The sequence below is a fragment of the Strix aluco genome, chromosome 24, assembly GCF_031877795.1.
Source record: "Strix aluco isolate bStrAlu1 chromosome 24, bStrAlu1.hap1, whole genome shotgun sequence".
NCBI lineage: Eukaryota > Metazoa > Chordata > Aves > Strigiformes > Strigidae > Strix > Strix aluco.
Genome location: NC_133954.1, coordinates 8,443,193 through 8,470,886, shown reverse-complemented (window position 1 = coordinate 8,470,886; position 27,694 = coordinate 8,443,193). Strand labels below are relative to the sequence as shown.

At 47.2% G+C, this 27,694-nt stretch overlaps 1 protein-coding gene across 2 annotated transcripts; it reads left to right on the top strand.

The window, feature by feature from the left end:
- KPNB1 (karyopherin subunit beta 1) lies at positions 1-27,049 on the top strand. 2 transcript variants are annotated; one of them, XM_074849176.1, is made up of 22 exons: positions 2-138; positions 442-500; positions 3,629-3,811; positions 5,287-5,487; positions 8,555-8,707; positions 9,804-9,863; positions 10,251-10,340; positions 10,743-10,853; positions 12,430-12,531; positions 13,742-13,966; positions 14,365-14,556; positions 15,885-16,015; positions 17,215-17,362; positions 17,663-17,734; positions 20,075-20,219; positions 22,304-22,386; positions 23,019-23,126; positions 23,386-23,529; positions 23,681-23,786; positions 24,138-24,252; positions 24,865-25,026; positions 25,714-27,049. In XM_074849176.1, coding segments are annotated over exons 1-22 (2,631 nt in total). In that variant the 5' UTR covers positions 2-98; the 3' UTR covers positions 25,715-27,049. The 2 variants fall into 2 exon arrangements, with proteins under 2 accessions (XP_074705276.1, XP_074705277.1); XM_074849175.1 differs by lacking the exon at positions 25,714-27,049 and having other exon boundaries at positions 1-138; positions 24,865-25,030.
- The last annotated feature ends 645 nt before the right edge of the window (positions 27,050-27,694 follow it).

Sequence of the window (27,694 nt, the reverse complement as noted above, 5' to 3'; positions counted from 1 at the left end):
CTCCCCTCCTCCGGTCCCGGCCCGCCCCGCTTTTCCCCCCCTCCCCTCCTTTCCCCCCTCCCCTTCCCCGCCGGCGCCGGAGCCGCCACGCCGCCGCCATGGAGCTCATCACCATCCTGGAGAAGACGGTCTCGCCGGGTAGGGCGCGGGCGGCGCGGCGGCGGCCTTAGGGAGGGTGGCGGGTAGGCCCCGGCGGGGCCGGGCGGGGCGGGGGCCGCGCACCCCTGGGGCGGCCGAGGCGGCGGTTCCCAGCCCCGGGAGGGCGTGGGCGGCGGCGGGGAAGGCCGCGGGGCGGCCGGGCCGGGGATGGGAAGCGGGGCGGGGAGGCGGGGCGGGGGGGGCCGCGGGGCCCGCCGGCGGCGCCTGAGGGCCGGGCGGTCGGGCCCTGCGCGCCCGCTGACTGACGCCGGTTTCCCCCCGCTCCCCTCCCCTCCCCCGCAGACCGTTCCGAGCTCGAGGCGGCGCAGAAGTTCCTGGAGCAGGCGGCCATCGAGAACCTGGTGAGCGCGCGGGGGCGGCCGGGCCGGGGGCGGCGGGGCCGGTGGCGGGCGCTCCCCTCCCCCCTCCCCCCCCCCCCCCCCTTAGCTCCCCGCTCCCGCCCGCCCCGCCCGGCCAGGCCGAACCGCCATAGAGCGCAGCCTACCCTGTCCGCGCCCGGCCGCCGCGCCTGGCCAATAGCAGCGCGTTCTGCGTCTTCACCAACCAATGGGAGCGCGGCGCCGGGCGAGGGGGCGGTGCCGGCTGCGGGAGCGGCCGCGGGCCATGTGCGGCCGCGGCCATCGCTGCCCCGGGCGCCGCCCGGCCTCCGCCGCCGGCCCGGCCGCCTCCCCCCGCACCGCCAGCGGCCCGATGTGCTCCGCACGAGCCGGGGGGGCGGTGGGACGGCAGCACCGGAGCAGCCCCCGGAGCCCAACCGGCCTTGGAAGGGGTGGGGGAGTGAGGGGAGGTCAGGGGTTTGTGGCTTCACCCCGAGCGAAGGGAGCGGAGCCGCGCCTGGAGTTCCCCCCGTCACCTTCTTAAAAAAGACAAAAAAAAAAAAAAAACCTCATAAGAAAGCAAAAAAAGAGGGGGGAAAAAAAAAAAATCAACCAACAAATCCAACGTCTCATCCCCGGGCTGGAACGGGGGCGGCGAAGTTGAACGGGCGGGCGGCGGAGCCGGGTTTTTGCTTAGTCAAGGCGGTGCCGCAGCTGCTCCGCGGCCCTCGGAGCGGGGAAGGTTCTGCGGCCGCCCTGGGCTCTCCCGAGGGCGGCTTGTGCTGGGGGGGGGGCGGGGGGTTGGCTCCTGGCGTTTTGGTGCTGTCGTTGTCGCAGCAGGCAGAGCTGGTGGCCTTCGGTTTTTAAGCCATTACGGATGCTGGTCTCCACTGGTGGCAGCTGGGAAAGTCACAGAGTCTTTATTTCTGTTGCTCTGGTTTAAGGGGTGTGAGATGCCCCTCAGAATTGGAATTGTGTGGCCTTTGCGCTCAGTGTCAGTTTAGAGTCAAAATTCTCTGAATCGCTGTTTAAGTCTTAGAATCCCCCCGGTGAGGCTGAAGCATCCTGGGCTGTGTTACCTGAAGTATTTCAGGGCGATGTGCTGCAGCAGCTCATGATTCTGGCTTTTCGGCTTTTAAAAGAGCTGAGGGATACACCAATTTTTCATGGTTTCATTTATACTTTGTGCCTTGCAAGAGCCAAATCAAGGCAGTGAGTAGAGGAAGCAGAGCTCATGCTGGGGCTGAAAATTTGTGCTCTGGCGTGGGATGAGGATGTGGAACCGTGCAGCCTTGGCAGGGGCTGAGGGGCTCCAGGGAGGGTGTGAGGGCAGTTAATGACTCGGCTTTGCGGGAGGATGAGGCGGGAGAGCGAGGATGTGGGGCTGAGGGCTGTTCCCACTGCAGTGCGGGGTGGGTGGAAGAGCTGCAGCCAGCCCGGGGAGAGGGAAGGGGTCGAGACGGGAATGGGCAGGAGCTGCGGGCTCGAGCGAGAGATTCTGCACCCAAGGCTGCAGCCGAGCGCCCAGAGCTGGGAGGGATCTCCCAGTTAGTGGAGATGCACCTGCAAAGCGGATTGTTCTTCCCATCTCCTCCTCCTCCCTGTAGTTAATTTAGACCCTTTTCTGAGATTTTTCACTGGCACTTCTGTAGGTGTGGGAGCTGAGGTCGTACGCATCTGCATTAGCTTTGAGTCTCAAGTCTGGAAAGCTTAATGTAACGCTTCTTATTTTTAGCTAGAATTATTCTTAAAACTCCATGAAAAGACAGGTTTTGTTCGCTAATTTATGAGTGAAAAATCCAGAGATGCTTCTTCACCTTTGCATTTTAGTACGATTTTCTTCTCAAGAGTGGCAGCAACACTTTTATTTTGCCCTGTGAACTTTTTTTGAATGGTTCCTCACTTTTAATAAAATCAGAGTACAAAACATGAGCCATCTTGATGGTTGGTAAGTGATCTAGTGTGGTATATTTGTAGTTTTGTCCATTGTGTTACAATATCAGAGTATTCCTAATGGCTTACACTCATCGGTTTGTGGCCCATGTTTTTGTTTCCAAATTCTGCAATTCAAATGTTAAAGAGTACTGGATAGTCCAACTAAAATTTTTTTGAAGAGCTGCACTTGGTCATTGAAAATGGGAAGTCCAAGGTACTGGATTTATTCTGTTTCTGGTGAACTTTTGAAAGTTAAGTTAGTATTTAAAATGGCTGGTTTTGGTGCACTAATAATCTTTGTATGGACTCTTTAAATTCTGTTACAGAGATTTTTAGAAGTGGCTTCCATATAACTGTATGTTAAACGTTTTCAGGAAAACCGTGTTCCTGCTTGGTGTGAAAGGGTTTTCAGCATGGTGCAGCTGTTTCCACTATTTCCTAGAAAGGTTTTCTTAGTAGGCAAAACGTTTCATAGGGCCAACGAAATGAAAAAGCTTCGCTGCTGAAACTTTAGCTGTATCTTGCACGCAGCGGAAGTCTCTGAAACGTAAAGCTGTCAAATCAGGAAAGGATTTAAATGCGGAGGCATTTCTCACTAGCTCTCACCAAAAGCAAGTGGCACGAATGTCAGGTATTTTTATCCACACGTATGTGCTTTTCATCGGGGCTAATCTTCATGTATGTCTGTGCCCCTTTGATTGCAGAGAAGGAAGTTTATAATCTTACAAACCGATTTGTAACGCACCAAAGGAGCATCTGATTTCACATTTTAATAATTCCTGTGTTAGATTATGGTTTGGGTGTTTGCCTTGAAGCAAGGAAATAAGTAGCAGAGGGTTACTCTTCGCTGTGTTTGATATCCATCCAGAAAATACATTTCTTGGTATATGACCCGAGTAGTTTGTTTAAGGGAATACATAAAGCAGGCGGGAGCATGGAAGGTAACACTCTCTCAGGTAAGCTAAAAAAAAAATCCAGCAAAGTCAACGCCAACTTAACGTGGCTTTCCAGCGGTTCTAATTAGGAGCTTAACGCCCGTAACCTCGGAATAGAGCCGCCGCTGTTGAGCGGTGGCGGCGCTTTGCGGTTGGCTTGGTAGAGAAGGAGCTTCAGGGAGTCGTGGTCTCGTTTTGGTGGGCGATTGGGGTTTTTTTTTCCCCCCCTGTCAGCGGGGAGGCGCAGGCAGGGGGGGGTGCTGAGCCCTCCTCTCTCCCCAGCCAACCTTCCTGGTGGAACTGTCCAGAGTGCTGGCAAACCCTGGCAACAGCCAAGTTGCCCGCGTGGCGGCCGGCTTGCAGATCAAGAACTCCCTGACCTCCAAGGACCCCGACATCAAGGCCCAGTACCAACAGAGATGGCTCGCCATCGACGCCAACGCCCGCAGGGAAGTCAAGAACTACGTAAGTTTTGCGACTTTTGGTTCTCCGCTGGTTGTTTTCTCGTTGGGGGCGATGAGCGATGAATGTCTTGTCCATCCTTTTCCACCCGAGGAGGCTTCTGTTGGCTGGCTGCTGCCTTTCATGAGACAGGCAACGTCATCTGTGCTTGCTTGGGTGCTTTGTTGCTTGTGGCATGTTTAATCTGTAGAATTATTAGGGTAAAGAGCCACACAGGCGTGAGGCTGCTACTTTTAAATTCACACCTGTAAATACTTTTATAAGGAGCCTCTGAATAGTCTGGTGCGACTGCGGGAGCTAACGGGCTTGGCTTCCCCACTGGGTGATGGCAGCTGGGTTGGCATTTGCTTTTTCTTATACTTGAACAGCTTCCTCAGCTGCTTTACAATCCACATTAACATCTTCGAAGCATAATCTGTGTTGGAACACACGTGTTTACGTGAGGCCTAGCAGATTCTAAGAGTAGAACGTGGTCAAAATTTACAAGTTCCAAATAGGAAAATATATTGTTAAATTTTTCACACAGATGGGGAATTTGCCTGAGGATTCCCGAGCTCTTTGATAGTTAAAATTCAGGACTTGCGGTGGCAGAACTGGTGGCTTAGTGGGTTTTTGCTAATGGGAACAAAGGTGTGCTTGGATGTACCAGGGTTATGTAATTGGTGCAAGTTGGCCGTACGCTTTATAGAACATTTTTGTGTTACTGGAGTCCGTATATCGCAGAAAAAGGTTGGGCAAGTGATGAGGCTACAACTTAGTCTTTTATTTATGTTGATGATGGCTACAGGGGAACTTACACTGTTAACAGGAGCTGTCAGATTGCTGCCTGCTGCAGCGAAATAAACCAGTTGATTACTGTTTTCTGTCAAGTAACATTCGAAATAGAGAATTTGTTAAGTGGATATATGGAAAATGGAGATGTATAACTGGAAATGCAGAAACAAATGCATGTCCCTCCCTCCATTATTTTTTTTTAAAGAAATGTTGCTGATGTATACAAAAAATCATTCTTCTCATTGATTGCAATTAAAACGGAAGAAAATTATTCAGTCCTATTCAGACTGTCTTGGCATAAACAGTCCAGTATTGGGGGCGGGGGGGATTTTTAAACCACAATTTGTTCAGCTTTTGCAATTTTGCTTTATAATACAAGCGGGGAGGAATTGTTCAGTGAGTCATTGTTGCGCGTTATGGCGCACAGCATTGTGTATGGGATTTAAAGGATGTGGTAGAAGTGTGTGTAATCACACAGCTGTATCTCACTTCCTGAAAGGGGCAGCCGTGGCCGAGTTCGTTTCAAACACTGTTTGTCCATGGTCACGGCCTCGTTTGAGGCGGGAGAAAGCAGAACGAGCAGACTGCTTTATTGGTCAGGGGTGCGTTGGGAATAACGCCAAGCGAAGGCTTCGGTGGCAAGGCAGCGCCCGTCGCTTCGGTCACCGACACCAAACCCCATCGCCTGCTCGTCTCTCCCGCAGGTTTTGCAGACGTTGGGTACAGAAACATACAGGCCCAGCTCAGCCTCTCAGTGCGTGGCCGGCATCGCGTGTGCGGAGATCCCCATGAACCAGTGGCCCGAACTCATTCCCCAGTTGGTAGCGAACGTTACGAATCAGCACAGTACGGAGCACATGAAAGAGTCGACGTTGGAGGCCATTGGATACATCTGTCAGGATATCGTGAGTGTATTTTAAGTACCGTTTTACTGGGCCTTCCAGTACCTGAAGGGCGCCTACGAAAAGGCTGGGGAGGGACTTTTTACAAGGGGCTGTAAGGATAGGGTGAGGGGTAATCGGTGGAAGTTGAGGGAGGGGAGGTTTAGACTAAATATAAGGAAGAAGTTTTTTACTGTGAAGGTGGTGAGGCCTGGAACAGGTTGCCCAAGGAGGTTGTGGATGCTCCATCCCTGGAAGTGTTCAGAGCCAGGTAGGATGGAGCCTTGAGCAACCTGATCTAGTGGGAGGTGTCCCTGCCATAGCAGGGGGGTTGGAACTAGGTAATCTTTGAGGTCTTCTCCAACCCAAACCATTCTCTGATTCTCTGATTCTCTGATTCTCTGATTCTCTGATTCTATGATTCTATGATTCTATGATTCTATGATTCTATGATTCTATGATTCTCTGTATTACCACGAGTATGCTTTAAGTAATTTAAATTATTGTGAATGTATTTTAAGTATATTTCAAGCGCTGGCCCAGCCTCTCCCCAGCTCCTCTTCTCTTCCAGCCTTTCCTTTCCCACACCTGTACCTAGCAGGCTGCAGTGCTTCCTCGTGCCTGTCTTTTAATACTTGTCTGGAGGATGCCTCTGTGCTGACAGAGCGCTGGGCAGTAAACACGCAAGGATGGTGTCTGAAAGGACTGACCTGCTTTCGCAGCACAAATCCAGGTCATCTTTCATAAGGTGCAGATTTAAGTCTGTCGCTGCGGTCGTACGATGCTGAGGGGTGCTGTTCTACAACTTCAGCTGAGTGTCCAGTTGTGTCAGGTGTTACGGATGAGAAGAGTTTGATTCCTTTCTGTGTTGGGGAAACCTGACAACTCCCTTCATCTTGCATGAGGAGTCCCTTTATTCTTAATTTAGGAATTTTTTGATGCACAGGCAAGAATATTTATCTCTTAGAGGCACCTTCTGCAAAAGGCCTCCCAGTTTTATCAGCGTAGCTTGCAGTATCGCAATGTGTTGCATCGAGTATCTGATGCAAATTGCTTGCAGAAGCCCTGTGTTCTGTCTGACCTACCACTAAAAAACAAAATTAGCTGCTGCTTTTTTGGTGCCACTGAATGCCTTGGAGAATGTCCGTGTGGCATGTTGCTGGTTGAACCTTGATATAGTTGAACCTCAGGGGTCGGGGTTGGGACCGGCGCTGTTTAACATCTCTGTTGGGGACATGGACAGTGGGATCGAGGCACCCTCAGCGAGTTCACTGACAGCCCTGAGCTGTGTGGTGTGGGGGACGCGCTGGACGGAAGGGATGTCACCCAGAGGGACCTGGACAAACTGGAGAGGTGGGCCCGTGTGAACCTCCCACGGTTCGACAAGGCCAAGGGCAAGGTCCTGCCCGTGGGTCGGGGCAATCCCCAGCACAAACACAGGCTGGGTGAGGAGTGGATTGAGAGCAGCCCCAAGGAGAAGGACTTGGGGGGGGGGGTTGGAGGATGGAAAACTGACCCTGAACCAGCAATGTGCGCTGGCAGCCCAGAAAGCCACCTGTGTGCTGGAGTGCATCCAGAGCAGTGTGGGCAGCAGGGCGAGGGGGGGATTCTCCCCCTCTGCTCCACTCTCAGGAGATGCCCCTGCAGTGCTGGGTCCAGCTCTGGGGGCACCAACATCAGAAGGACACGGACCTGCTCGAGCGGGGCCAGAGGAGGCCACGAAGATGCTCGGGGGGCTGGAGCACCCCCCTGTGAGGACAGGCTGAGAGAGTTGGGGGGGTTCAGCTGGAGAAGAGAAGGCTCTGGGGAGACCTTAGAGCGGCCTCCCAGGACTGAAAGGGGCTACAGGAAAGGGGGGAGGGACTCTTGATCAGGGGCTGTAGGGATAGGATGAGGTGTAACAGGTTTAAACTGACAGAGGGGAGATTTAGATTAGATCTAAGGAAGAAATTCTTCCCTGTGAGGGTGGGGAGGCCCTGGCACAGGTTGCCCAGAGGAGCTGTGGCTGCCCCCTCCCTGGGAGGGTTCAAGGCCAGGTTGGACGGGGCTTTGGGCAACCTGGGCTAGTGGAAGGTGTCCCTGCCTGTGGCAGGGGGGCGGGACTGGATGATCTTTAAGGTCCCTTCCCACCCAAACCATTCTATGGTTGTGTGCTAATGAGGTAGAAGGAGAAATCTTCTGTTTGGTGCTTCCATCAGGCTGCAGGGGATTGGCTTCACTGGGGAGGTTGGTCGCTTCATGAAGCATCGATGATATAAAAGAGGAAATCTGCAGCTGTACGGGGGGGTGCTCCAGGGCAGGCGTTGGTTGTTACAAGTCCGTGCAAGGCTTGAGTGTGTGTTTCCTTGGGTGGTATGAATCGTTGGCCTCTGGGTTTTTGGTTGCCCTGGCTTGCTGGTTGGGTATTCTGTAACCAATGTCCCTCTTAGAGTTTTGTAGTTTGCCAGTCACATTGTGACACAGTTTGTGACCGTAGTTTGGGAATCTACTGCTGGATAAATTCTGATGTAACAATTAACACCCTTACTTTGGGAATCTTGCAGTCTTTAAATTTACCACAAAGAAAAATTAATCTTTAGACTATGTTCACACCTTTATTCTTTAAGCCTTGAGTGCTTAAGTTACCTGCCTTTGCTACTGGTCCAGACAAAGTATTTTTGCCATGTGTCTGAAAAAGATTGGCAACTTTACCAATAAAAGTCTCAATCACAACTGCGGGCGTAGACCTTTGCCCAGTATCTAAAGGAATTGGAGATCAGTCAGTGTTTTTTAACTTGCTAATTGAATGAAGTCAAGTAGTCTGCAGCTTGTTGGCCTACTATTTAAACAGTGGAGTTTATTTGGCATTTATGACTTGAATATCTGCAGTATTTGTGCTCCATTCGGTGCTCTCTTTTCTGTCCCAGAAGCTGTAAAGACATAATGGTGTATCAATTCCTTGTACTTGTGTTCTGGTCCTCCCAGTGAACAAAGGGCTTCTTGGCCTTCGTGTCTCAAAACTTGTACTTGTGGATTTCAGGACCAAATCTTTACTTTAAAATATGGAGAAAGCTGTTCAGGTGGCAAATAACTTTATCAACACTTCTTTTAGGATCCAGAGCAGCTTCAGGACAAATCCAATGAGATCCTGACAGCCATCATCCAGGGAATGAGAAAGGAAGAGCCCAGCAACAATGTGAAGCTAGCAGCTACTAATGCACTCCTGAACTCTTTGGAATTCACCAAAGCAAACTTTGACAAAGAGGTGAGGGGATAACAATTCTTGGCCCAAAATGCAAAGGCTGAATCCACGGTCTATGATGAGAAATCATGCACCACGCTGAGTTTTGATGCATAATTATGTTGCAACTGAGACTTGGATTCATTTCTGTAAATCCGGTACGTTCTCATTGTAATGCAGAAATTCTGTGGAAATCTGCAGAGATTTGTCAATGGAAAGGAAGCATCGTTGATTTTTTTTTTTTTTGGATAAATTTGAACTGACCTTAGAGTTTTTAGCCTGTTAGATGCTCTGCTTCCTAATCAAACTCTACTCTATAATGCTGCTGTAAGAGTACGAGCTTGGATCAGCACTTTCTTTCAAGTGGTGTGGCAGCAATCCAGATTTAACTTTGCCTCTGAAAATTGTTGGGGGAGGAAGGTCTGTAAGAGTCTTCAGAATAGGGGCCTCGGAATGAGAGTCTTTTCAGAACAGAGAAATCTATTGATTTTCCTTCTTGGATTAAGTCTGTCCTCTAGGTCTCTACCAGGGAGAATATGAGGGGAGGATGGAATTAATATTGAAGGTCTTTTAATGAAAACTTTCCCCAGTCAACTATTCAGTGGATGTTGATGGGGATCAACTAGAGACCGTCAGGGTTTGAGGTGGGAGGTGCATGATCCTGTTGGGCTGTATTTCTGTTGGGCTGCAGTACTGTAAACAGCCTGGGCGTAAGTCTGTTCCTTCCTACTAAAATGCAAGTATCCAGGAACTTCCCCTCAATAAATGTATGTCCTGGCCGAGTTCTGAGGTTTCTTGAAGCAATTGCTGAAATCCTTCAGGAAACAGCAGGTTTTTTTTTTTTCTTCCCCACCCTGAAAACGTAGTGTCTTGAGTTCTGCTGTATCCTTCTATTTTGGACAGCCTGTTCAGTGCTTTTTAAAATGGAAGCTTGGGATTCCCATTTTGGGGAAAAAATGGTTTAAAATACTGCAGTGAATAGCAACTTGTACTGTTGGTGGATCTTCAGAAGTGCTGTATAAGCGATAGGACTGGTGTAGACTCAAAATCCGTCCTCCCTAGGAAGGTTTGCAAAGACTTTTGTAAGGCAGTTCTAATGTTCTTTTATTTCTTCTTCTAGTCCGAAAGGCACTTTATTATGCAAGTAGTCTGTGAAGCAACGCAGTGTCCAGACACAAGGGTGAGTGAAATTAAATGCTTGATTTGCCATTGCACTTCTCTGGAGGAGCTGGCTACAACCTCTAGTATCAACAGTTGAAAAGTGTTACATGAGATAAACAGTGTTGTTAAATTATTGGTGCACATGTAAATACTCAAAAAAAATTAGTTTTATACTCTAAGTGTTATTTTTATACTTAAAGAATTAGTACACGGCTAGTATTAGTTATACTTAAAGAAGTAGTAAATTGCTAGGAGGATTTAAGCTGCTGCTTGTCAAAGACTGTATTAGGTGTGGAAACTAAATCAGCAGAAAGGCTGGGTGGTTAATCTGTGGTAGGTTACAGCTGTGCTTGGGTTTCAGAGCACTTGGAAAGGTCACATCTTGATCCATTTTCTACTCTGACAGGTACGAGTGGCTGCCTTACAGAATTTGGTGAAGATTATGTCCCTTTATTATCAGTATATGGAGACATACATGGGTCCTGCGCTTTTTGCTGTGAGTACTCAGTTCTCATACCTAGTTGTCTGATCTTTCTGTACAACTTTGTCCTAATCCAAGAGGAAAAGTTTTCTTACGTTCCTGACTTGTTTTCCTTTCTTTGGCTGTGACTGCACGCTGTGAATCCCTCTCCTAGCAAAATCCCTAAAACCCACATCAGACTTGAGACTCCCAAAGTCAGGGCAGTGCAGAGTGCTCGCCTTGCTCTGCAGTCCCCCCGGGGTGCTGACAGCTGATAAACTTCCAAACGAGGAGATGGTTTTCAAGAACAGTAACTCTAGAGTGTGGCAGCTGATTTCAGACAATCCTGAATCTCGTAGCGGCTGGCCAGAAGTTGGGGCACATATTTCAGGAGAAACGACTGGCTGAAACATCCTCTTTTCTTTCATGTTTTTAAAGATAACTATTGAAGCAATGAAAAGTGACATAGATGAGGTGGCTCTACAGGGAATAGAGTTCTGGTCAAACGTCTGCGACGAGGAGATGGACCTGGCCATAGAGGCGTCTGAGGTGAGCTCGCCGGTGACTGCCCGTGATCGTCGCTTTGGGAACTCGTGTCTCTGAACCACGTGTGGAAATCCTCCTGTTCTCCCGAGCGGGATAGCCTAGGAGAGCCCGTCTGAGCCCCTTGTGGGACAGTCGTGGGCCTGTGGTGGGACATTACACAGCTCTGGTGCCGCGGGATGCGTGTCTGTGACAGAAGCTGAGACCGGAGGCTGCGTGAAGCCCGCGAGGCCGGTTGACTCGGGGTGTTACGTGCTGCAGACCTCAGCACGGGGTTGTGGCACCCAGCTTAGCTTGTGGCTGCTGGCTGGGGTACTAGCAGCTGTCTCAGCTATGGTTAATTCATTCCGCTGTTCAAGGTAAATGCGAACTTGTAGCTGAGGGGTGCTCAGGGGCTGCTGTTGGAAATTCCCTTTAATAACCATTTGGGTTATTTTATAGGTTCTGTAGCCTAAGGTAAATTTCTTAGTGTAGCTTGAATATAACCCCTTCTTCTTACTAGATTAGATCAGGATGAACTGCCTTTTCAAGTGAGAAAAATAGTTTTAATGCCAGCCTGGCTGGAATTAAAACTACTTGAGATAAAGATTCTCTGACAGGTTTGATGAGAACGCACTGAGACATACAAGTGCTGGTTTTCTGCAAACGGTACGTGACAGTTACCTGATTAATTTTTAGCATTCAGAAGTCAGCTCAAGCTACTTCTGTAAGGTGAACTGAAATGTGCATTAAGCGTGTATACTAGGCACAGTATAATACCAGAAAATTCTCAGTATCATGAAAATCTTTGAGCTGTTGCTTCGTTAAGACAGCATCTTGAATTGTTGAGAAACGGGTTGAGAGCGTTTCTTGAATTACCTGCTGTCTTGGAGGCCTAGTGGATTCTGTTAGCTGATGTGTAAGATTTTTGGGGTCTGTTACAGGTGTGAGGGACTTAGTCCTACCCCAGTGCGCAAAAAGATTGATCGCATTCTGTATAATGCATTATTTATGAGTTAAGTATAAAATTATGGCATGAAATAAAAGTAATCGTTATCGCTTACAACGCATGGGGCTGGAGATGAATTTGGGGTATTGTTCTGCATGCAGATGTTGTTTGCATAAATTAGCTGTAGAGATCAATAGTAGCTTAAACTTTGAAGGGCTCCAGATGAATCATATCCATCTTTAAAAGTAGCTAAATATATATTTATGTTGAAAGCCCAAAGCAAGGACAGCAAGGATAAAAGGACAGTCAGCAGCACGTAGGTTTAGTTTATACGCTGAAGACCTTTTGCTGCTTCTGCTTGGGGTCACTTGTTAATTATACATAACTGCAAACTGAAAATATTTATATTTGTACCACGTGAGGAGGGGCTCTATACGTGTATGGAATGGCACATTGAACTTGCTTATTGAATATTTAACTGGGCCTGGTCCAGGGTGTCCTTGAGGTTCCTGTCTGTTACGGTAACTTAAGGTTTGTGTTGGGAAGGAGAGGAAGGCGTGCAAAAAAGAAATTTGTATCTCCTGGAGTTCATAATTCAGACCTCATGCCTATATAGCCACTGAGAATCATTCTGTAAACCTTTTTTTTTTCTAGGCAGCAGAGCAAGGAAGGCCTCCAGAGCACACTAGCAAATTTTATGCAAAGGGAGCGCTACAATATTTGGTCCCAATTCTAACACAAACGTTAACAAAACAGGTGAGTTGCAAAGTCACTGGTGCCTGTTGAAGAAGCCGTACTGTGCCTCCTTTAGATCGTGGGACCGTGCTGCTGAATGAGCAGCAATTGTCCGCGGTGGTCGTGGCTCCCTCGCACGGGTGACTTCACATACGCTTGGTCCCAAAGGTGCTCTGGGTCCCCTTGGGTGGTTCTTTAGGGTGCTCTTGTTGGGAGCCCCCGTGGTGGCAGCCCTTGGTCTGTGATGAGACATCATGCACCACTCTGACTGGATGATGCATCCTTCTGTAGGGCTGAGACTGTCAGGCTGCCTGCAGTGTCATTCTTATGCTGAATTCTCTTAACACACGCTTGTATTTCTGGTTTCTGAAGAGGTTTGATAGTTATCTGTATTCCTAATGAATTGTTTGAGAAATTAAAACCAATATACAGTCTCTGCGTCATTAGAGATCCGATTTCTGGAATTCTTGAGCTTTACTTTTTGAACTGTGAAGTCCATGTTTATTTAGTACCTATTAAGCACTTCACAGGGATTTGTTTGGACTGTGTTTCACAGCCTAATCAAAATTAATGGAATCACTTGCTACAGCAGGTCTAATTATAAAATAAAACTGTTAATTAAGCCGTACAGGACGGAGTTCATTTGGCTTACTGCAATGCACTGGGAAAATGCTTGGTGCTCTTAGCGAAATCAGGGAATTGTTTCCCTGTTTGTTTTGTATCGCTGTCCGCTTGGATGCGGAGAGTTTAAATTGCAGGAGGTTCTAAAGTGCTTGTTAAAATGGGAAAGATAAAACAGATAAGAGAATCACAGGTACACGGCTTCAAAGGAGTTTGGTAAGTGGCTGAGCTAACAGTCGGGGGCGGCGGGGAGGAAGAAGCTATTTAACTGGTGCAGCGGGGCCACTCCGCCAGGCGATGGCATGGATCAAAGGAACAAAATCTCAACCTAGATGAGAGAGAAGCAGTTTGGAAGATGTATGAGGCTACTGTAGGTGCGTCAGGAAAGAGCTGGCAGCCTTACACCGGGATGGAAAGGTACAGATGATGCAAGTAACTCAGGTTGCCTCTCTGTCAGAGGTGCAGCTCGTACTTCCAGACCTGAATTAATTTCTAAATATAACACCTGGTAGTAAGGCAACGCTACTTGCAGTAGATCCAACAGGATGCCCCTGCCTGTGGTAAGGGATATTTTCCCCCAGGCTGACCAGGGCTGCTGTTCTCCTCCTAGGATGAAAACGATGATGACGACGACTGGAACCCCTGCAAAGCAGCAGGCGTCTGCCTCATGCTCCTGGCGACCTGCTGTGAAGATGACATTGTTCCTCATGTGCTGCCCTTTATTAAAGAACACATTAAAAATCCAGATTGGCGATACAGAGATGCAGCGGTGATGGCTTTTGGGTGCATTTTGGAAGGACCAGAGCCTAACCAGCTCAAACCACTAGTCATACAGGTAAGACCCATTGTGTTTTCTTGGAGCAAAAACTTTCTGGTTTATTTGGAGGATGACGCCTGCTTTGCACATTGTTCTTAATCTGAGGAAAAGCAAAAGGATGACTCCTTTTAGTCATGTTTTAGTGAGATTTGTTGGGCCCAGGGCAGGTTACATAGCTCTGATTCATGGGGACATGCAGGGCTTCAGAATACCTGACTCCAGACGCCTCAGTCTTACCCCCTGGGAAATAACTTTATGAATCTTAAAATGTGAGAACAGTGGTCGAACTGGATCTAAACTGTCCTCCCCTCTCCAATCTACCATGAACTCGTAGAGAATACGTCAACGGTGGCAAATCCATATGTCCATATATTGAGTATGATCACATCTTTCTCCTGACTGCAATCATGTTCTAGGCGATGCCAACTTTAATAGAACTAATGAAGGACCCCAGTGTTGTGGTTCGAGACACAACGGCTTGGACCGTGGGCAGGATCTGTGAGATGCTTCCTGAAGCTGCCATCAATGACATTTACCTCGCTCCGCTGCTGCAGTGTCTGATGGAGGGGCTGAGCGCCGAGCCCAGAGTGGCCTCCAACGTGTGCTGGGTAAGGCAGACCCTTTGCTGGGGGACGTGATGAGTTTGTCAGCAAGGGGGATGCAGCTCACGTTCATACGTAGGTGTGTATACACACATGCAGATTTATACTTGCACTTAAATGCATTTCAGGGATGACTCGTGGCTCGGTCATCCAGCACACACAACTGTTAACTGTTATCTCAAGTCTGTTTTGTGGCTCTGGTAGGAAAGGATAAAGGAAGAAATGGATTTTAAGGACAAAAATGCTAATGTGCACTGAGTTTAGAAGTTGCCTTTGGTTTGAAAAGGCTACGGGAGCTGTCCTTGATAACAACTGTGATAGCTGTTTAGAAAAGGTGTGCTGGGATTTTGCTTTTTTTATTGGGGGCAGCTGTATTGCCGCCTTAATCTTCCAGGAGAGACAGGATACCTTGTTTCCCATTACCTAAGGCTTCTTCCGTAGTGGTTCCAGAGCTAAATTGAGGAGCAGGGAATTTTTTTGTTCACTTACAGAGCTGCAGTCCCTGGGGTTGATTTGCTACCTTCAGTTGTAGCCTCGTCTTGATGCATGTCTACTACCAAGTAGCATATCTGATCTTTCACTATAAAGAGGATGTGTCCCTTACTGCCTTTTAAGAGAGCTGCTCAATGAGAATTGAGTTAGAGATGAGTATTTGCATGTCAAAACAAGTTGTAGAAATGACAGAATTTGTTCTCTTAGTATTCCAGAGGTTTGAAGACTTCTAGTCAGCACGGAAGCTTTTCCCCAGTACGTTGATCCTGGCAAAAGTCCATGTAGCTGTGGCTTTTGTCTTCTGAAGATGATGACTACCATACGTTTTTAGATTGAAATGAAAATCAGGAGGCTTTCAACTCTTCTAATCCACCTGTCTCTCAGAGCAGCTAAAATTACTCTGCAGTGGGGGATTTGAGCAGTCCGCAGCCGTGTCTAAACCAGGATTTTAACTTGTGGTGATGATGATGGATAGTGGGTAGAATCTGTTAATACCCTGCGAGAGTCAAGCAATCTGCCTTTATTCAGTTTGATTCTTGACAGGTACCAGTCGCTCAGACCAGTAACACCGTGCAGACGTCTGACTGCAGACAGCGTCACTGCCTCGCGTGTTCGTGTTGGGTTTTAAGTCTTTCAAATTTTCAACGCTGTTGTACCAAATTTTGGTGCAGTAAAAATTAGCTGTTCATGAAGGGAGCTGTTAATCTTGTACATTTGGGGTGTGTTTTGGGTTGTTTGGTTTTTTTTTTTTTTTTTGTTAGAATGGAAACTGTTGGAATATGTTTCTGGACTTGTGAGGGTAAACTCATTTGAGTAATAGCAACGGTGGTTCTGTGTTTCAGGCCTTCTCTAGTCTTGCTGAAGCTGCCTATGAAGCTGCAGATGTAGCTGATGATCAGGAAGAACCAGCAACCTACTGCTTATCCTCTTCGTTTGAGCTAATAGTTCAGAAACTTCTGGAGACTGCAGATAGGTAACACTAAACCAGCTGGCTTAAGCTCTACAAAGATGCTTTTCATGTTACTTCAGGCTGTTGGTCCTCTTTCTCTTGCAGCTTAGATCTGAATGGTGTTTTTCAGAACCAGGCTTTTTTGGTATCACATGGAATATAGAATGCTAATCCCCAGGAAGAAAGCTATTCACACAGAATAATTTCTCAGCATTTTGTCCGTATCTGCTTTTAGTAAGTCTGGGGTTTCCTCCAAGAGTGTCTCTTCCATGTTTTACTTTGAAGTCTCCGAGCACAGTTTAAGACTGTGCACATCTTTGTACAGTATTCAAGGTTGGCTACAAGGCCACTGAATAATTAGGATTCAGCAAGACATAATTAGAAATCTGTGTGTATCGTACAGTTAATTTTACTCTGATTGTTTAATGCTGTGGTTGTTGCTGTGGTGTTACATCCATTTACATTAGCACCAGGTACTCCCAGAAGAGCCGAGGACCTAGTTAGGCTAGATGCTGTCCTTTTCCCAACCAACTTGAAATATAAATAGACGAGGCAAAATATTTTTCTCAGTTCTGCAGATGCAAAAATAGAGGTAATGCTGAAGTCATATTCTGCCTTGAAGGTCGCATAAATCTTGACAGCTCAGAGTTCAATCCTTGGATCAGTTCAATCGTCAGTTGAAGCCTTTTGCTGCAGGACTACTTCTTCTTAAACGGTGTCCCTGTCTGAACAGTTCAAAGTCGAAACTCTTCCTGTCTAATTTACATCCCACCAGAAGCGTAGTGTCTAGCTCAAGGCTCTGAAGCCCATCAGTCATCTTAGCATAGATCTCAGCTGTCTTTATTTCAAATTTAACACCCTCACCAACATCTCGGAGGGATGTCAGGGGTAGTAATGTATGCTGCTCACCTCTCGAGACCATCCCTTCCCAGGCAGGATAACAGCACACTGGAAGATGTGGGTTTGAGGCTTTTTCTGCTCCTGTACTTGCTGCCAGTGACTGCAGATATTGGAAGTCATTATTAATAGCAAATGAAAAAACGTTCTAAAAGTGGCTTCACAAATTTCATTTACTTTCAAGTCTTGGAATACAGGGATGCAAGTGCTTCTGCTTGTCACAACACTAAAATTTAGCTGTTGCTGATTTACTAAAAAAAAAAAAAAAGTCTGTTTCTAGGCAAGCCTGAGCACTGGGAGCTGCAAATATATTCCTTCTGTTACAGGCCTGATGGACACCAGAATAACTTGAGGAGTTCTGCATATGAATCTCTGATGGAAATAGTGAAAAACAGTGCCAAGGACTGTTACCCTGCTGTCCAAAAGACAACCCTGGTCATCATGGAACGACTCCAGCAAGTGCTGCAGATGGAGGTAGGTAAACCTGAGGTTTAAACCCCCGGGGTTTAAGGAAACTAAGTAGGTGTGATGGTGCTGTTGTGCTGTGGCTTCATCTGGTGTAGAAAAATGAGTTTTGTTGCTGACTGTGTATATTATGTTATAATGCGTTTATCTACCAAAAAAATACAAAGCCTCTGAGCAGTACCTCTTGTCTGAAATTTGACGAAATAAATATTTAAAATTGAATCTCTGCAGCTCGTAGTGCTGTCAAAATCTGCTGGATTTGCGTGGACTGCGATGCAGGCTTTTCACATGTGGGGGTTTGTTTTTCAGTCTCATATCCAGAGCACTTCCGATAGAATCCAGTTCAATGATCTTCAGTCTCTCCTTTGTGCTACTCTACAGGTAAGTTCCTGTCTCCTGCGTTGTGCTTATGGGTAAAAGGGGATTTTAGAGACAGTTCTGTGCCCCCCAGGATGTGGGTTTGGTTCTGTTTATGAGATCTGAATGAGGAAATTGGATCTTGTGTCCCAGCTGACATGTGGGAGGTGATACAAGGTTCAGAAGGCTTCAGTGGAGTACAACTTATAAAATTTAGGGCAATATGAATAAAGAACACTGTATGTGGCGTGTTAAATATTGTATTTGCTTTCAGATTGGCTGTTAGGTTTGCTACAGGCTGAACAGTCACTTTGGTTGGCACAGAAAAAAACCCATAACGGCTTTAATTTGTTCATCTGCCTCTTGTGGTTGGTGTTCTTATTTAAAATGGCACTAATTAAAATGCACTGAGTGTCCTTGAAATTAAACATCTGGTAATGAACACTCCATGTGACTTGGAGTACTAGTGCATTTCAGTTCCTTGCTTACTCCTACGAAGTCTACTGAAAACAGCCACTTTTTTTCCCAAAAAAAACTGTTGAGGAGGTTCATCAGACCTTCCTTCTGAACTAGGTGGTGTGTGATAGCGCAGCTTCCCTGTTTGTGCTGCAGGAGGGGTGGTTCTGTGCTGTCAAGCCTAGCTTATTAACACTTACAAGGCGCTGCTTTAAAACTATGATAGACGTAAATTCAGCATCAATGCAGCTCAGGAGAAGAAAGGAACATTTTCTTCAGGAGTGGAACAGTACTATGTAACTGAAATAAAAGCAGAGCAGAGTATCTACCTCCACTCAGCTTTATTCTGTTGTTGGGTGGTGTTACCCGTTCTCTGCAGTTTGTTTTTCCCGATTAGCCCAGGGAGCCTTTTCCTTGCCCACAGGTAGCTGCCTGCTTCCCATTCTCCTGAGCGAGGTTAGGAGGTCTCCTGGGTGTTGTCTCCAGGTTGTTTTGAGAAATCATTAACTTCATCCTTCTCGTTCAAAAGCCCATAGCATCAGCTGTTACTCTCGCTCTCCAATTTTTAGGGTAACTCTTCAAATAATGGGTAGATGGGAATAATCTGTCTTTATGGTGGGCTTTAACGGGGAGACTTCAGTATCTAGAATCTTCTCCTTTTGGCACGGTGTGATCACTGATCTCTTTCAGGACAGCTTTGTTTGCCTGTGGGAAGTGTAGGACAGGTGGAATTAAACTGCTAGTTCTAATTTGTAAATGTGTGTTCCTTCATTATTGCAAAATCTGTACCTTAAGTGTTTACAGTAGTTGCTGCAGATACTTAAATACCACTAAGTAAAAATCAGGAGGGAGATTTTTTCGGGGTTACGTATTCAGATATACTAATTTGTTACATGCTTGTTCTCTTCTGGAAATACAATTATGAACATCCAGCAGAGGAAGAACATTTGTTAGTATTTAAAAGGAATGAGAAAATCAAGACCGATTATTTAAACAGTCAAAGTCAATCTCTTTGGAGTGACTCAGTTTGAAGAATCAGACTGGAAATAATTATTCCCCTCTGCAGGTTAAGGAATCAGTCATTCTCTTTTCATAGGAAATGCAAATGGATTTTAAATAAGGCTACATCAAAGCTGTGTTCTGTAGTTCACATGCTGGAAGAGGCGGTCAGAACGTACAGCAGGAGCAGGTGGAGGTTAGGCTCAGGTGTTTACCTGCGGTGTTTCCTTGGCCCTCCTGCTCCCTGTAACGTGCTGGATAACACGGAGCACGCGTGTGCTCGCCAGCCTGCTCGGCTTTACGTAAGGCTGCCTCTGCTCTCTCCAGAAATCAGTCCTGCTTTTCAGACACCTCGGTGCTAAACGTGTTCCTGTAAACGTATTGTGCATCGGTTGTATGTTAATTTATTCTCCGTTCATCCTGGGTAGGAGAGGTTTAGCTGCAGTTAGCAGTGAGGACATGCTTCTGTCGTAGTTTAACAACTGGCATTTCTGAAGTTTTAATTCTGTGGTTTAGAAGCAAAGCTTCCATGCAGCCCATGCTTGGCAGTAAGAGATTGCAGTCACATTGCTGTGATGGAAAAGGGCTTTTTTTTTTTTTAATAGGGCCAAATTTGGGCTGCTCACATTTAATGCCAGCTTACAAATGGAAAGCCCAGAGAATAGCCTATGCAGCAGGAAAGGTAAATTCAGCTTGTTCTGTAGCTGGAAAATTGAATGCAGCTAAAATGAATGGGACTTTGCACTTGCACTGACAAAGCATATTTCTGCAGCGACAAAGTTCAAACAGCAGCTTCCTTTTTAGCAGCCCAACGTGGTCACGAGCGTTGGGGATGTAAAGGCACGATCCAGCCTCGCAGAGATGGAAGCAATTACAATCTTTTTTTTTTTTTAATCCCTTCCCACCCAGAACGTCCTCCGGAAGGTCCAGCACCAGGATGCTTTGCAGATCTCCGACGTGGTGATGGCATCTCTGCTGAGAATGTTCCAGAGCACGGCGGGCTCGGGGGGTGTGCAGGAGGACGCCTTGATGGCGGTCAGCACCCTGGTAGAAGGTCTGTACTGCGCTGCAGAGCGAGGTCGTGTTCGGGGGGAGGCAGAGCTGGGACAGAACTGGTTTGCTTCCTTCTCTTTTTGACTATGTGATGAAAAATATTACTGCTTCCTGGTTTTGGTTGAGGTATGGTTTTGACCACACGTCTCGCCACATCTGTCTGCAAAGCTGGTTCCGCTAGACTGTGTTTCGTGAATGGTTTGTTTTCTGTTACTAACGTAGCTACAATGCAAATTCTGCTAAAAAAAAAAAAAAAACACCCTAGTGCTACTTTGTACAGTGCCCAGCACAATGGGAACCTGATCTCTTTGTGCTGCTGCAGGACAGATTGAACGTTATCTTAATGATTCATCCTTGCCGCTGCCTGTGACCCGTGGTTGTTTCGTGGTGTTTTGTCAGCGGTGGATTTACAGTCATTGTTCTTGTTTAAAAGAAATCACGGTGGCAAAGATCGGCGTTAGAGTGGGTCAGAACGGGCGAAGTAAAATAAAATTTGGGTTGTGGCGTTCCAGGCGGTTTGAGCTTCACGGCTCAGGTTTAGAAAGCGGTGGCTGTGGCATCGTCTGGAGCTCTGGGAACACGCTCTGCTGTCACATGGGTGTGAAAGCTGAGGTGCTGTTGGAAGTCTGTCTGTAACCTCGTTGCCTAACGCTCCTGCCTTACCTCTAATAAAAGCCGTGCGTGATTTGGTAACGGGCCTGGGGGAGATCTGTTCGTAGAGAGGCTCGTTTGAGTCTTCCTTTTTCCCCCGAGGCTGTTACCCTGGCACCCTGCGAGGGCCCGAGCAGGCGACGGGACCCTTTTCTAGTGGGAGCACGTGCCTGATGGCCCTGAGAACACGGGACACCTCCTAAGTGCAGCAGAGTCAGTTTTGGTTTTTTGCAGTAGCCCCTTCCAACACCAGCGGGTTTTGGAGAGCCGGCCTTTGGCAGGAACCCCTCTGACTGCTCTTGGGAATGTTTAGTGGGATTGTGTGAGGAAACTGGGAAGTGAACTGGGCTGAGGGAACTGGGGGGGTTTAGTCTGGAGAAGAGGAGGCTGAGGGGAGACCTCCTGGCCCTCTGCAACTCCCTGAAAGGAGGGTGCAGAGAGGGGGGATGAGTCTCTTGAGCCAAGGAACCAGCGCCAGGCCAAGAGGGAATGGCCTCAAGCTGCGCCAGGGCAGGGTCAGACTGGCTCTTAGGAAGGATTTCTTTGCAGAAGGGGCTGTTGGGCGTTGGAATGGGCTGCCCAGGGCAGGGGGGGAGTCCCCATCCCTGGAGGGGTTGAAGAGTCGGGTTGAGCCAGCGCTGAGGGATCTGGTGGAGTTGGGAACGGTCAGGGTGAGGTTCATGGTTGGACTGGAGGAGCTTCAAGGTCTTTTCCAACCGAGATGATTCTGGGATTCTGTGTGAATGAGAAGGCTGAGTGGGATCATTGCAAACTAACCAGGAAGTGCCAGTGAAAGCGTGTATCCTCTTGGGACAAAGACCTCTTCACTTTTGGATAGATGAGTCTGCATGCATGGTCTCAGTGATGCAAGTGACTTGGAGAAGGTAGGAGTTGGCAGAGAAGAGCAGAAATACTTTACTTCAAATATTGCTTAAGTAGAAACATACTGAAGAGTGCCCTGCTTGAACCACACAGCTCTGAAGAGGTGGGGCAGCTGTTTCCAAAAGGCAGAGGTTACAGCTGGTAGGGCAGTAAAGCTGCATGAAAAGGTGTGGAGTTTTCAGCTGATGCAAAGCACCACGGCGGTGCCAAACCCTGTCTGGCGTGTGCTGCCACGTCCCTCTCCCTGCTGGGTCTGCTCAGTCAGGAAGATCTCAACATCCTTTCTGAGCACAGGGAGGGGGGTGTCTTGTCTTCAAAGGCCTGCGAGGAATTGAGCGCTTTCGGATCTGTTTAGTCCAGACAGACACGTTTCACTGATGCTCAGTTTTTTATGTGATGCCTAGTGGAGAATTGATTTGTTGTGCTTCTGTGGACCGTACAAGTTCTGGGTTTGGGTGGAATATAATGGTGGATTTCTGTTTTGTTGAACTCCAGCAAATACATTGTAGGTTGCGATTTTTTTTTTCTAACTCGAATATTTTCCACGCACAGTCTTAGGTGGAGAGTTTCTGAAGTACATGGATGCCTTCAAACCGTTCCTTGGCATTGGACTGAAGAACTATGCTGAGTACCAGGTAGAGGTCAAACCAGGCAGCCCAGTGTTCACAATCCCTAAATTCTCATCTGCTGGCAGATGCTGAGTTCAGCAGGTGTGCATCTGTAAAACACCACAGCTTCTGTGCTGAAACCACAATTGGAGCCCCATAGACTTTTCTCTAATTACTGGCTGCACACACAAATTTAGACTCTCTTCTATTTAAATTCAGCAGAATGCCTTCGTTGCCTTGACACCTGTGTTTTCACAGTGGCTGTATATTAGTCGTCCTTGATGAGGAAAGAGGTTGGTGCTGGCTGTGAATTTCCATTAGAAGGTCAAGTCGTGGTACCCACCGGGGGGCAGATGTTTTAGACCACCTGGCTCCTGAATTTGGCAGCGTTTGTTCAGACCAAGTACCTGTCACTTTGTTGGCCTCTGGATCTCTTGCCCTCCCCCTTGGCGAAGCGAGGTCAGCTCTCTGCAGCTCTGTGACACAAGTGGTTAAGGAAGCAGGGACTCAGCTGCTATATATGAGGGTCGTTATTCTCGGTGGTTTAATGGCAGCAGACTCTCACCACTACTTAGTGCTTTAATAAGCCGAAGCTGTAAGGATAGAGTGTGGAAGACTGACTCACAGGGTGGGTGTCTTACTTGCTGTTCTATTTGCAGGTTTGTCTGGCTGCAGTGGGCCTGGTTGGTGACTTATGCAGAGCCCTGCAATCCAACATCTTGCCTTTTTGTGATGAGGTTATGCAGCTGCTCTTGGAGAACTTGGGGGTGAGTGTTTACCTTCTCATTAGCCAGTTAGTAACAGTTGGCTTGCACACTGAGAAGAAAGTGGGAGGTGGGAGAAGCAGAAGTGTTAGGCATGCTCTGAAGATCTCATGTTTGACAACTATCTTGCTTACTATTTGAATGGGATCCAAATTTATTGGGGGTAAGGACTTACATTTCAAATAAACAATCTTAATTTATTAGCTCCTCCCCCCTTGAAGAGAAGCGCAACTGAACGTAATGGCGCTGCGATCTCTTCCAGAATGAAAATGTTCATAGGTCTGTGAAGCCTCAGATTCTCTCGGTCTTTGGCGATATCGCCCTTGCCATTGGAGGGGAATTTAAGAAGTACCTCGACGTCGTCCTGAACACCCTCCAGCAGGCTTCCCAAGCGCAGGTTGATAAGGTAAGGCAGCGGTTCCTGCACTGGAATCCTAAAGGAGCGCGGGCTGCTGAGATCCTGAAGGGCGGGGGGCACTGAGATCCTAAAGGGTGGGGGCACTGAGATCCTAAAGGGTGGGGGCGGTGCTGAAGGGGCTCTCCTGCTGCCTTTCCAGTCTGACTACGACATGGTGGATTACCTGAACGAGTTGAGGGAGGGCTGCCTGGAGGCGTACACTGGCATCATCCAGGGATTGAAAGGAGACCAAGAAAACGTTCACCGTGAGTACTCCGTCCTGCTGCGGTGCTTCCGTGCCTGACGTGGCAAAGGGAGATAGGAGGAACTCTGCTTGGAGAGGCTGTTTCACGGTTGTTGGCACGACCACGGGCGTATCCTTGTTCGTTCCCTTCCGTGTGGGAGTGAAGGCTCTGCTGCCGTGAGTAGGGACTGGCTGCAGAGCCCTTTGCTGCGCTTCCTCTTCCTCCAGCAGTTTTTCCCCTCCCTATCTCAGATTGCTCTCCTGGGCTCAGATTCTGCCTTTTTGGGGCTATACTGGAATCCTTTTTATACAGGACAGACTATTAAACACGAGCTGTGTTTCACCCTGCTATAGTAAATCTCTTTTCTTTCAGCGGATGTGATGCTGGTGCAGCCCAGAGTAGAATTTATTCTGTCTTACATTGACCACATTGCTGGAGACGAGGATCACACTGATGGAGTAGTGGCATGTGCTGCTGGACTGATAGGGTGAGCACCCCGATCCGATTTCAACTGACAGCACGCTCGTTAGACAGAAGGAAATATTTGTACAACAGCCTTAATATTTGAAGCTGCATTTTTATGGCTGTCAGAAGTATTTAACGTCAGTTCTGGGTTTTTACGGTCTGGTGTTGTCTGTTTAACCCAAGGTGTGAAGTGGTTATGCAGGTGAGGTCCTTTAACTTGACAGGGTGAAAGGCAGCAGGTAGAAGTGAAAGTTGGAGGTGTCTTACAGAAATTCCAGGTCTGGGATTTTTTTCAAGGATGGTCTGGGCTTAAAAACAAAACACCCCACCCCTAATTCCCTGGGTACGGGGGAACTCGGGTCGGGGGGTTTTGATCTTTTCTACTGAGTTTAGGGAGAGCTGCTGGGAACGTGGAGGAGATCGGTCTTTGGCCAAGAGATTGAATGTCTCTGGTTAGTCACAATTTTAGAAAACTGTTCAGCTCTTCTCCTGCTGAAATTAGTGACCATATGCAGCATTTTAAAAAGGACGTTAGCTGTGAGTCAGATTTCTTTTTGCTAGCGAGAGCTGATCAGAGTGGTACTGGCACATCTGTTTGTGGCACTCAGCCTCAAAGCCTTTCTTTCTTCTTCAGGGATTTGTGTACAGCTTTTGGGAAAGATGTACTGAAATTAGTAGAAGCTAGACCCATGATACATGAACTGCTAACTGAAGGAAGAAGATCCAAGACGAACAAAACAAAAACCCTCGCTACCTGGGCGACTAAAGAACTGAGAAAACTGAAGAATCAAGCTTGGTAAGGGATCACACCCACCTCCTTTTCATGTTGCATAATTATGAAATTGGCTAAACTCCTGAGTCTGAAAGAGACGCTTCGCAAAAGCCTTGTTCTCTAGAAGGTTGCTTCTCATTTATTTTTCTGTAAACAAGCCCCATCTGTGGTCTCGTGTATCAGAACAAAGACAGACCCAGAAACACGGTGAATTGTTTGGCTTTCACGAGACCCAGACGCAGCCCGGAGGGCTTCTGGCGTGGTGAAACGCGGCCCCTTTGCTCGGCGGGGGCGATCCTGCGCTGCTCCAGAGGCCGCGTAACCGAAGCTGCTGCCTCCTCCGTCCTCCTCGGAGTTCGGGCAGCATCTGGACGACGCTCTGAGTCGTCTGGTTTGGTTTCAGCAGTCCTGCGAGGAGCAGGGAGTTGGATTTGATGATCTTTATGGGTCCCTTCCAACTTGAGATACTCTGAGCTTGCGAGTCCGCTGAAGCACCTTCTAAAAGGAGCAGGTGGTGGAGAGGGGGGTGATGGTGTGTCTGCACGGGGGAGAAGTTTGTTACAGCGTTGTCGCCCCACCTTGAAGTTCCTTACTGGCCCTATTAGTCAATTTTTCCCACTTAATGCTAATTTTATCTCTGGAATTTGGGCGTTTTGTGGTGTCGGGGTTATTTTTTTGACGGACTCTTTTTTTTTTTTTTTTTGCTTGCAGATCTGTTACCATTGGGATGACACCTGAGACCCCCACTGGAAATCTCCAATCTTTTGAAAAAACCCGGAAGTGAGGAGTGTGCACGGATGCTGAATGTTTGGGAATGAGAGGATGAGTGAGTGAGGCTTGAAACACACCACATTGAAAATCCCGCCACAGCAACAGCAGCAGCGCTGTTAGCGAGCTGAGCACTGACTTGCCTAGAAAACCCGGCGTCGGCCATCTCCGGGGAGAGGGAACGACCGATTTCTGTCCGAGTAACGAGCGAGTCTCTTCTTCCAACAGATCAGGACTAGTTTCTCCGGCGCAGAAGGAGAACGGCCGGTTTGGAGGAGAGGAAACTGGGTTCAACTGTGGTGCTCTTTGTCTGAGGTCTGGCTTTGGCTGCTGGAGGGAGACGGAGCCTGGGTCTCCAGCCGCCCGCTGTAACCTTTGCCGCACGATGCTGTCGGTGCATTGGGATAAAGGAGGGGGTGAAGGATTTTCAGTCTAGGAGTGAGTGTGTGTGAATGAGGCGGTATCCACATTCTCAACTTCAAGTCATTGCAGTTTATCTTTTCCCAAGAAAAAAAAAAAAAAAAAAAAGGGTTAGCTGTTGCATTTCATAAACTAACCGAAGTTCAGTCTACTGATGCAGCATAAGAGATGTAAAAAAGAAAAGAGAGAAAAAAAAAAAAAAAAGAAAAAAAAAAAAAAGGAAAGTCGCTCTTTAGGGCTTTTTATTTTAGGGAAACACTGACGAATGTTCAGAGCTCCCGATCCGAGTGACGCTTTTCATGATCTCGTTTCATCAAAGCGCCTTTCCTTCCTTAATATTGTTCAACTGTGAATGTAGAAATGGGGGAAAAACAAAACTCTTGCGTTAGAGGGAATAGAAATAAATTGTCAAACAAGATTTCAGGCTTAAAAAAAAAAAAAAAAATACACAAAAAAATACAAACGTTAAGTGCTCCGAATTGGCAGTGAGAACGCAAAGGGAAAGATCTCTCCTGACTTGTACTGTAGCAGCCAGAACACCCACAAAAATTGTGCCAAAGAGTTGAAAAACAAAAATAAAACTTCAGGTAATATTTTGGATTGCAAAATGAGGATAAATTCAATGTTCAAACAAAAATCTGATAAAATGCCATTTGGAAACTGCTTGGCCTTTTGTGCTCTTTATTTGATCAAATTTAATGTGGTATTGGTCTCTTGCTGCACTTCAAAAACAAAAAAAGGAAAAAAGAAATTTATATAAAATATATATATACTGACTTGAGCTTACACAAGGCGGCACTTGTAAAAGGTTATATTTTTCCACTGCAGTTGAAGATTAATAAAATGGTGTCAAACATTCCCCAATACTTCCTTTTTGTATTCTTGGTCTTTCCAGTAAAAGGGGAACCCATTAATGATTTTTTTTTTTTTTAATAGAGTAGTAACAGTCTGATGGGCAACTCAGAAATGAATTGGCTGTTTACTGCTTCCCCAATCATGCAACGTCTTATTTTCACATGAAGGATCAGAATCTCTCATTTCCTCTTAAAAAAAAAAAAACACCCAACTTTTGCTTTTGAGGAATAGTCCCTTGCTTAGCCTAGATTGTCAGCAATAAGCCAAGAAAAAAAAAAAACGGAGGAGGTGCAGGGTTTTGAGACTATTTTTCATTTCATTTTTATTAATGCAGCTGTTGATAACTACCAGCATTTGAATCTGCAGTTTAACATGGGCATTTTTAAAAGCTGCTTGTGGGAGGGAGAGTAGAAAACCTTAGCCAGTATTTTTTTTTCTTTTTTTTTCTTTATTTTTTTTTTTTTTTTCTAAAAAAGCAGGCAAGGATCTGCTTTATTCCCCCGATTTCCTTTTCCCGGTCTGATCCTAGGATCCATGACAATGGACTCCGCTTTCGTTGCCCATCTGCACTGCAGCATCCACAATAGCTCTTGTACAGGGTATCAGATATGTGCCTTTCAGTGCTGGGTTCAGATTGCAGTCGAAGTGC

Coding starts and splice junctions, on each gene's coding strand:
- KPNB1 (XM_074849175.1), top strand. CDS start 99: ATGGAGCTCATCACCATCCTGGAGAAGACGGTCTCGCCGG. Junction 16,016..17,214: donor CTTCTGGAGACTGCAGATAG/GTAACACTAAAC, acceptor CTTCTGTTACAG/GCCTGATGGACACCAGAATA. Junction 17,735..20,074: donor TCCTTTGTGCTACTCTACAG/GTAAGTTCCTGT, acceptor CTTCCCACCCAG/AACGTCCTCCGGAAGGTCCA.